At 40.5% G+C, this 10,388-nt stretch overlaps 1 protein-coding gene across 1 annotated transcript in view; it reads right to left on the bottom strand.

The window, feature by feature from the left end:
- Positions 1–723: 723 nt before the first annotated feature.
- Positions 724–10,388, bottom strand: part of LGI1 (leucine rich glioma inactivated 1) — a 36,597-nt gene continuing 26,932 nt past the window's right edge. Inside the window, exons 5-8 of the mRNA XM_046655004.1 lie at positions 7,673–7,744; positions 4,722–4,891; positions 4,286–4,450; positions 724–1,710 (exon numbers count right to left, since the gene is read on the bottom strand). Of these exons, the coding sequence (XP_046510960.1) occupies positions 875–1,710; positions 4,286–4,450; positions 4,722–4,891; positions 7,673–7,744 (1,243 nt within the window). The 3' untranslated portion in view covers positions 724–874. The remainder of the gene's footprint in view (positions 1,711–4,285; positions 4,451–4,721; positions 4,892–7,672; positions 7,745–10,388) is intronic.

Genomic DNA, 10,388 nt, shown 5'->3' with positions numbered 1-10,388 from the left:
TAGAAGCAAAGCATCCTTGCCCAGATTAAGAGGCCTTTATATCAGGTACATTTGACGAAAGCGCTATAAGGTTATAATCTCTATCGGCTGTCAAATGATTCTAGAGTCAGACATTTAGAAAGTCCCTGAGTAGGGTTTTAAAGATCTGAAATCTTGACTTTAGCTTCTTTATAAGATGTTTGAATGATGTTTTTAGCTGGACAGGAAAGGACGGATCTTACTCTTCTTTATTTCAAATTGTCTTCTTATAATAGGCAAATCTCTCTCCCCTTCTGTTAATTTGTCTCCATTTCACCTCAAAGTGTTTCTAAAAGCGATGACCTTTGGAAACACCTTTGAATGTCCAAGACCAGCTGATAAACCTGTTCCTAAATTATGAGTAATCAATATCAATGTTTCATCGTCACTCATTATTTGCACCATAAATTCTTTATCCAAATATAACCCTACTGTATAAAACTACTTCCTCAACAAACCATCACCAAGAAGAGAACTCCTGTAAATAATCACCTTTGGGATATGAAAGAAAATGTAAACATTTTATTTGGCAGTTGTTTCTGAACACATGAATAAATAAATGGAAAAGTACAGATTAATATTTCTTTTTGGAGTAACAGACACCATTAAATGCTTATTTACACGTCTTCACTTCAAAGACCAGTCACACAACTTAATTTTGTCTTATAAAAGGTAACTTCCCACACCACTGGACTGGACAGTTAAGGATGGAGATACTGGTAGTGCTTGGTACTAGCAGTCTCAAGGTTTGAAAGGCATTCGTTTGCAAGTGTGATAAGGAGAGTCGTCATGCATTGAGTTCATCCGGATCGCGTGCTGGAGAAAGTTTCTGACGGCGGCCACAGCGTTTGGTGTGTCATGCGCTTAAGTCAACTATGACATGTTTGTAAATCTGTGTATTCCCCTTAAAACTGGAAGCAAAAAGAAAATTACGCTTATTAATGGACACATGTGTGAATGATCTTGGTGCCTGAACATTTAATTCCTGAAATTTCACAAATTTGGCTTTCTCTGCATCCCAGTTATATACTTGAGTGAAGGAGTAATCACTTCCAAGAATTGCATATTGATAGTTATTTATCTGAAGAGGCTGGAACACCATGGATCCTCGTGATGGCATCCTCTGAATATCCTGAAATGAGGAGCCTCCCCATTTCATTACTTTGGAATCACCAATGAATCTTGTCAAGCATATGTACACGTCACCTTTCACTGAGAAGTGCTTAACGGCGTATACATCCTCCATGTTAGGGATGTCAGTCTGGTTAATGAATAACTGTGTTGCTTTGTTCCACTGATAAATTACAGGACGCTGGGAACTACTGGACAGGATTAAATGAGGTGTTCTGAGTGTCTGAGGCATTCTGGCTATTTCTAGATATTCCACATCAGTGTCCCTGTACCAAGCATGTAAGGATTGATGGGAGTAGAATCCATTTCCATTCCATTTGTAAATGGTAGTAAAACCAGCTTTTGAACTGTCAGCAACAACAAAGTACCAGTTGTTTTCAATCTTGAATGTTTCAATGTCATTGGGTTTTCGGATTTTGAGAATTTCAATATCCTGGATTTTTATGAATTTATTTGCAAAACTGTCGCGCTTATAGATGTGAGAACCGCCAAATAGCTGCGCCACAATAACATAGAGCTGAGTTTCAATGACTATAGGCTTGCACACTACAGTGGACGTGCCTGGGAAAAGACAAAGGGGAGGTTAGTTGGATGGCTACCTTCTTTGGAGCATGTAAACATGCAGGCTGAGACCAAAATCTGCCTGAAATAAGAGATTTCCTTGGTTGATTAGGCAAGGCCAATCTCCAAGGCCAATGGCAGCAGGATCCCGAAGTTCTGTGTGCTTCATGGGGTCTTGTTACCAACAATTGAGTTGTCATGTCACATTCAACCCGAACTGGATGTTCAGGACACGTGGCTACAGCCTGAGTTTTCTCCTCTCCCTTCTTGCAGAAAGAAAGCATTGCTTTTCCTGACACATCATGAGTTAGTCATTGTAATTGTAGTGAAAACTGCCATTTATTGAGCATCTACTATGTGCTTTGCCAAGTCATCTCATTAAAGTTTCCCAACAATCTTAAAAGAGAAATATTATTATTCTCCCTTTTGCAGATGAGCAAAGTGAAGCTCAGAAAGGTTCAGAGCTGGTAGGAGAAGGCAGACTTGGCCTTCAAACCCAGGCCTATAGCATCGCTATGCTTTTAACCCAACTTGGGACATCAGTCAGCTGTTCCAGGGCTTCCAACTTGGGCTAAGATCTCAAAAGGTTCTAGAATAACCCCACGAAGTCTTGAGCGGTTGTCTGGGCAGCCCAAGGCTCTACCTGTAATTGATTTGCTCTAAGTATGAACTTCTTCTTGCTCTAAAATAATCTGACTCTCCCCTGAGAAAGGAAAAGAGACGCACTTGTCATTTTTCTGAAGCTTTAGGTCACTGGTGGCAGGAGAGAAAAGAAGGAAGAGGAATCCTTGAGAAAAGTGAAAGAGGGGTACAGCTACAGGCAATGCTCTTGAAAGTTACTTTGGAAAATCTCAGAAAACAGTATGGGATCTGTCAGTGGCCTAGCTCAGTATCCTTTTGCTAAGAATTTAACATTTATCAATAGATTCCAATTTTTTAGAGGGAGCTCGGCTCTGGGAAATCCAAAGAGAGGCAGGGCAATTCTGGACCCCAGGCTTTATCTGCCTACAGCTCTAGGGCGCTGAGGCAATGAGTTCTGCATCAATTCCTTCTACTACTTGGCTCCATCCACAGGCCAAATTATTCTATTTATGACCCTTTTCAGGGCTGAATCGATGTGTGACTTTGGGAAAATCACTTAACTTCTCTGGGATTCAGTTTGCTCTTCTGTACAATGAGGGTTTGGACTAGACCAGAGGTGGCCATTAGATTTCAACCATGTATCAGTATTGATTGACTGATTGATTGTGACTGCCTGGAGAACTGTGTTGAGAAGGGTTCTGTGGCCCTGTCTGCATTCTGCATGAAAGAGCACCATGATAGATTAGTGATGCTCGTCTTGGGTGAGAGAGGGGATAGCGACCACATATGTGACATATATTTGTCATCCTAGACTAGATAATGCCCCCTGAAAGTCTGAAAATATATAGCTCATTTCTCTTTCAAGTGCTCACATAAAGATTCATTCAAAGCACTTGATGGACTATACACAGGTAAGAAGAACCTGGTTTAGACTACACAAAGGCCTGCTGAAATCCACTGGAAAACTGACGGGGGCTTAGGAAGATGGGGAAGCATAGCCTTTCTCCACAAGAAGGAAAGAGGATTCTGGGAGGGTCTCAGTTTGGAGGAGATCCCTTCATGTGGGCACTTCACTCTCAAGCAAGCCCCAGACCTGTCTCGATCCTTTGAGCAACGGAGCTCACGACCACCATCAAAGTCTAATTATGACCCTCCCAGCCTCGTCTAATGTGTGACCTTTTATGGGGACATTTGAATGCTCTTAGGAGCAGATATAAAGATGTTAGAAGCTAAACTTGATGTAAATATTTCAGAGGGAGCCCCGTGTTCTAGTTTATCACTTAAAAATTTAAAAATGGTTGAGATGAGAAAGAAACTTCAGAGATCACCTAAGTAAAAGTTTTCATGGAAAAAAATTGGCTTTCGTGGTCAAATTAAACGCAAAAAATACTAGAAACGGTTGTTTCCTAACTGCAGGACTTCCCAGAGCCTCTAAAGTGTATGAATCTCCAAGTGGGAGATACAGTTCACAGATTTAGGGGAACACAAAACCCTTTTTGTCACGAGGCATATATTAATATTTTGCGGAAGTAATGTTTGTGAAACAAAGTTTGAGATTCAGTGATCTAAAATAGCATCCTTATTTTATAGCTAAGAAAAAGCAGCCCCAGTGAGAGTGAGTGACTTTCCCAGTTGGTTTGTGGCAGAACCTGGATTAGAACTCATGATTCCTAGTCCAATACTTTTCCTTTAAAGAAAAATAATCCACCTTTTATTGCATATTTACTAAGCCAGGTTCTATGTTAAGTTTCTTGAATATATGATGGCATCATCTTATAACAGCCTTGTAAATTAAGTATTATTATTCCCATTTTACAAGTGAGGAAATTAAGGTTTAGGGAACAATCCCAGGTCACTTAGTAAATGGCAGAGCTGGCATTCCAACGACCCTAAGCCTGCCTAAAGCATTTCCCCACACCCACCCATTTTTTCCTGTTGTCCTTGGCCCAAGCAGCTTAACTTTCCACTCCAAATATGATCAGGCTTTTCGTACCTGTAATGTTGTCATAATTCCGGAAGGTCTTTTCTACATGGTCCCATTCAAGGAAAATGCATTTTCCAGTAAAAGGCTGAGCGATGACTACATACTCATCATTCATATAAGAAAAAGTGTCTATGGACAGTGATTGATAAGGCAGGTCCTGAGACTTTGCAAATTCTGCAAAAATAGGAAATGATGAGTAACCGTGTGCTAATGCCTTGTTCCTCGGCTAGATCTCAAATGTCCATAAGAAATAAATTTTTTTTTAGGGAAATAGTAAAATAGCAATTTTACTTTGCTTTCAAACACATGAAGTTTTAATCGTTCGTAGTATTTTTAAAATTAAGTTGCTTGGTCTTTAAGATATAAAACATGTCAGTCCGTGCACATGCAAAAAATGCAGCCCCTATTTTCATTTTATGAAATGAAATGATTTGGAATACATTACCTGTGATGATGCAATCAAAATCCTTGGAGGAGAGACTATTGATTTTGCGCTTCTTATATTCTGGGGGTCCTTCACAGTAGATGTCCTCGACAGTTGCGTTGGTGTGGCCTAGCCATTCCACCAGCCACTTCAGTTTACAGTCGCAGTTAAACGAATTCCCTCTCAGGTCCCTGAAAGACAGACTCCAACTGCTTTGGCTGTAGGTGGGCCCTGCTTACACAGATATGGCTTCTACTTCAGCCATTCGCATGTGCAGAATGAGCCATAATCATCGTGTGCGAGATGCCCCACAATCTACCTTGAACCTGACCAACTATTCACCTCGCGCTCAGACAGTTACCGCAGCAAACCCTGGAAGGCCACCCCAGAAATGGGAACTTGTAACTTACTCCCTGTTGGAGTCAAAGTTAGCTCCGTCTAGAGCTGTGCTCGCCAGAGAAATAGAAGGTGAATCACATACGTCATTTAAAATTTTCTACAGACACGTTAAAAAAGTTAAAAGAAATAGGTAAAATTAATTTTAATGATACATTTTACTTAACCTAATATATACAACATGTTATCATTTTGACGTGTAGTCAGTATAAAAATTATTTACATTCTTTTTTAATACTAAGTCTTTGAAGTCTAGTGTGTATTTTATACTTACGGCATGTCTCAATTTGAATGAAAAATTTTCATCAGGAACACCTGATCTATATTTAGATTTAATAAAATTTACAGTTGAAAAAAATAGATTCACACCCCAAGTTGTTCCAAACATACTTAAAAGTTTCCCAGTAATTGAACCCAGAGTCAGTTTTTAAAATTAAATTTAGCTTTTTACTTGATTTTTGTGAAATTTAAAGTTAGGTTCCTCAGTCACACTGGGAACACTTTTCAAGTGCTTAGTGACCACACGTGTGGCTACCACATTGGACAGCACAGGTCTAGAGGACAGAATGCAGTGATGACACTTTCATATTTATTTATTTATTCTTTAAAGATTTTATTTTTTCCTTTTTCCTCCCAAGGCCCCCCAGTACATAGTTGTGTATTTTAGTTGTGGGTCCTTCTAGTTGTGGCATGTGGGACGCCACCTCAGCATGGCCTGACGAGCGGTGCCATGTCCGTGCCCAGGATTCGAACTGGTGAAACCCTGGGCCGCCGAAGCGGAACACGAGAACTTAACCACTCGGCCACAGGGCCGGCCTCAACTGTTTCATATTTAATCAAATCGAGTAAGCTGTTTGCTTTTCTTCTTCCTCACAGATGTAATTAATCCTGATCCTATTCCATGGTCTACAAATTCAATTTTAATAGGAAATGACTTCGACACAGCAGAGTTAACACAGACATACAATAGCTCATGTCCATAATAAACTATTCAGCATAGATATTTTAAATTTCCACATATGATCCCACCTCACCAAGTTCTCTGTTTATTTGCACTGCTTCTGTTCAGAAGTTCCATCTCTTTTCTAAAATCCTTTCTGGTCACACAGAACTCCTAAGATAGGTACTGCCTACTCTTCACACAGCACATGAAGAATTTTTAAACGCTGAAGCATTTAAAAATGTTTTTTAAGGGATACATTCAAGAAATCTCCTAAAAGGCAAGTTGGCATGGGTCCCCGTACTTCTTAGATAATTCTTGATTTGGGCATAACAGAGTAGGACCAAGAGGCAAATCCATTACGGGATTCCCTGGAGAGACTAAGCCAATTTCAAGTGGGGTTTTTTTGCTAGTGTGGGGCATAGGCTGACACAGAGATGGGCCAGAGGGTCCCCAAATAAGCTATATCTCCAAGTCTGCCATAGAGAATCATAAACTTCCAAGACATTCCCAGGACTGACCTCATCTCCCAAGAATACTCTGACCCAGAATAATGAGTGTCAACGCTGCTGGGCTGTCCTAAATCAGAGCGGATAACTGTGGTCTGCCCGAGACTCTCTTGGAAGCGTCCTGAGTCTGGCACTTTCTTGGAAATAAACCATCATTCAGGAATTGGGATAATAGGCATGGAGGAGGGGCTGGGGGAATACTATAAGGAACAAAGAAAGTTTTTCATTAGCTTACTGATTGGAAGTTCAGTACTAAGTTTAGGAGAAAATACTTGACAGATTTTTTGTGATTGGAGAAAAGTTGTTTTGAATATATATTCTATAGCAAAGTACCTGATTAATAAGAAATCTTTTCTTTTCATACATCCTTTCATTTGTTCCTGTATTCTACCTTATGGCATTTAAACACCCTTCTAATGTTCTGGAAGGCACTTAATGAAGCGAAATTGCTTTTGAGAGGGTTAGGCATATATTACTCACTTTGCTTACAGCAAAATATACAAATTCCTTACAAAGATCTTTCACTCTGAGGCTTAAAAGTCAAAGTTTGAAAGCTCTTTTGTTTGAAAAAGGGTCAAAAATAATTAAGTTCATTCCCTTTCTGGGGCTTAAGCCAAATTCCTGGGGATTAAGCCTAGAGTTGTTGTTCAGTCTAATGAGAGACAAGGCAAACTCTCCTCCCTTCCCCCACTTCCTGCTCCATTTCTCTGTTGACTGACCAGCCCATGGGTGTAACCTTTCATCTTGACTCTGTCAGTTTCCCAGACTCCTTTATGTTTTCCCTTTGTAGCCCCATTTCCTGGACCTCATGAGAAAAAAGCATCTTGAAATTTCTGTCTGGGCCTCTTCTTTCCACCCACTGAAAGTCCCTCATCGTCACTCGCTCCCATACAGACACACACTTTGTCAAAGGCATGCCTGGGCACTATATTTTCAGGATTTCCAGGGGTAAATACCATAGAAGATTCAAACTTCAGTCCAAGTAAATTGAAAATTTAAGCCAACTTAAAATTTAAAATTCTAATTTAATTTTAAAGCCAATTAAAAATTCTAATCACCAATACCAGGTTTCTTTGTTAATCATTGCAAACTAACGAATTAATCAGTGATTTCTTAGGTCCTCTTACACATTTGTTAAAGAATCCAGGCCTTTGAAAATGTCTTTTGGGAGTGTCTGGAGATTGTTGTTTGCAAGGCTCCTGGAAAAAAAAAAAAAAAGAATGATGTAAACTGTAGTCATAAACTAAGTAAATGCATTTTATGATAAAGCTTAATTATGAAGCCTTTTGTTCTGTCCAAAATATACCAAATTACGTGCAGTGCTTTTTTTTTTTTTCTCTTCTAAGATACTACGCAGATTCCTGCTATTGTATTTTCAATTCCTGGCCTCTTTTCTTCATCGCTCACTCAGTATTTATGGCACTTCGTGTATCATGGTGAAAAAACCCCAACACCCCCCAAATAGCAGCAAGAAAATGATGCCTGGGCATTGATCTTTCTATTTAGAACAGAATCTGAGATTCACACTCTCACACATTCAGTCTGGGGGATGTCTCCCAACTGGTGACAGTGTCCATCTCCAGATGCCCTCTCCCTTCACACTCAGGCTGCCCTTCTCCTCCCTCCTTCCACCTCACTTGCTCCAGGGAGCAGCTAAACCTCCAAGTGGTAGTACAAACACCTCTAGAGTTTGGGGACCTGTCTAATCTATCCCTTCATCAGCATATCCTTTCTTCTTTCCAAAGCACACACCGTCTTTTCTATATTTGTTTCCTTTTAACTCCATTCATTCCACCTCAGAAAATACCTTTCTCACAAAGACTCATCCATCCATTCATCCTCTTTAATCACTTCCTCCTTTCCCTTTCCTCCAGTTCCTACCGTATTTTCACAGGAATTGTTTTCTCCTTCTCTTTCTATTTGTTCTTCCACATACCACTAGAATGATTCTAATTAAGGCTAATGAGGAGGAAACAGTCCTGATAGTATCAAGATAAGGGAAATATGTCCATACTGCAGAAGCATGGACATAACACAGAACAGATGCTGTCTGATGGGGAAGGTACTAGGTACTGGCAATTTTCTATTTTTAACCAGCAGTGTACATATACATATTACGTACTTTTCTTAGGAGTGTTTTTAATTTTCAGAATAAAAATTTTAAAGTAAAACAAAAGAGCCTATGCTGTCAGCCTCTAAAGTCCTTGAAAATTCTCTCAAATTCCCTTAAAAATACTCTCAAAAGTCTTCTATGTCTTTCACTTCCTCTAATTAATATGAGATTTCTCAAGTGCAAACGTTCAAGAATTTTAAAATCAATTTTAAGTTAATTACGTTGCTTTTCTGAGTTTTAGAAATCACTACTAGACTGGAAAACTTTTTCAATGAACCTTGGAACTGAGAGTAGGAACTGAATCCAAATGTCCTAGTCTCAATGAAGGTCCATTTTATAAAGAAGGGCACAGCTTTGGAGTTATTGTGAGCTCGATTTGCATCCTGACTCCACTATTTACTGGCTGTATGACTTGGTTATGTATCTTCTCTGAGGCTCAGTTTTTTCATTTTTAAGTGGATGTAATAATACTTCATATCATAAGATTGTTAGACAAAGTAAATGAGGTAACTCAGTATGGTACCTGGCATCTGGTCTACCCTCAATAAAGCGCAACGAGGAGGAGGAGCAAGGGAAAGAAGGAGAAGAGCTTCTGTGTGTCCATTGCTCAAGAAACAACATTTAGAAAACTGACCATGTGAATGAACTATTATGACTGTCCACCTACGTAGTATTAATAAAATGCTGCTAAAGAAGACTATTGAAGAGAATGCCTCCATAATTCATCTTCCTGCCTGGTAGTTGAATGAAGAGATTTCTTGGCGTCTTGGACCAGTCCAGAGTCACTGCCAAGTTATGTGTCTCAATTTATTTGCTGGCACAATGTGTCTTACAGTTCTCATGCTAACTTCTCCTAAGTGGACATCCCTTCCTCAGAAACCAGCACAAACTGCAGCTGGCTTCAGGGCACAAGCTTAGAGGAGGCTGGGTCACAGGACAGTGGGCATTAAATGATGAAACAGTCAAGTCCTGGATTACTGCTGCCCCTAGGGTTGCACAGGAAGAGGCACCATGTTTGTGTTGCTGCCAAGGTGCCAACGGGTGAATCTGGGGTTTCCACTTCCTCCCCAAAGGACAGAGCTCTAGGCCCCACATACCCAAGGTGAAGGCCAACTGCAGAAGTGGCTGGGGGGATACAGACTTGGAGCGATGGGGCTTCTGGGATAGAGAGACATCATTTTTGCACAACGAGATGGAGGACTTATAATTCAACAGAATTGCAGGATGGGGCTGATGAAGGCAGGCTGGCCTGATGGGCTGTGGAATGAGGCATTGTGTTTCCTGAGGACTTCTTGTGATAGGGAAGCTCTCATCCTAGGAACCAGAGGGTGGGGGAGGCAGAGGAACATGAGGGATGTCGGAAGGAGAAATGGTGGATGGATTTACTGCACCCAGTGTGACCCCTTCTCTGTTATACTTCCAAATTCGAGGGAATACTGACTCAGGGTACTGTTTCTGAAGGAGATGGAATGGAGCTTCATGTCTAGGTTTGGTGAGGGGCAGGCATGAGGAGGCTGCCTGGACTCTTAAAAGAAGCAGAAACAAGAGGAAGAAGGCTCAGAAATGAGAAGGAGTCTTCTGGCTGCCCAAAGCCCAGGCCAATGGGTTACATGTGGATAAAAAGAAAGCAGACACCAGGGATTTGGGCAGAGAATGTCTTAGGAAAGCAGTGCTGACAGAGCCTGGGAATTATTCTGCAAAAAGTGTAACAGGGCCCTGATATAAAGCAA

This window comes from Equus quagga, chromosome 2 (assembly GCF_021613505.1).
Source record: "Equus quagga isolate Etosha38 chromosome 2, UCLA_HA_Equagga_1.0, whole genome shotgun sequence".
Lineage (NCBI taxonomy): Eukaryota > Metazoa > Chordata > Mammalia > Perissodactyla > Equidae > Equus > Equus quagga.
The sequence above is the reverse complement of the archived record's forward strand: the minus strand, read 5'-3'. Positions and strand labels throughout refer to the sequence as shown.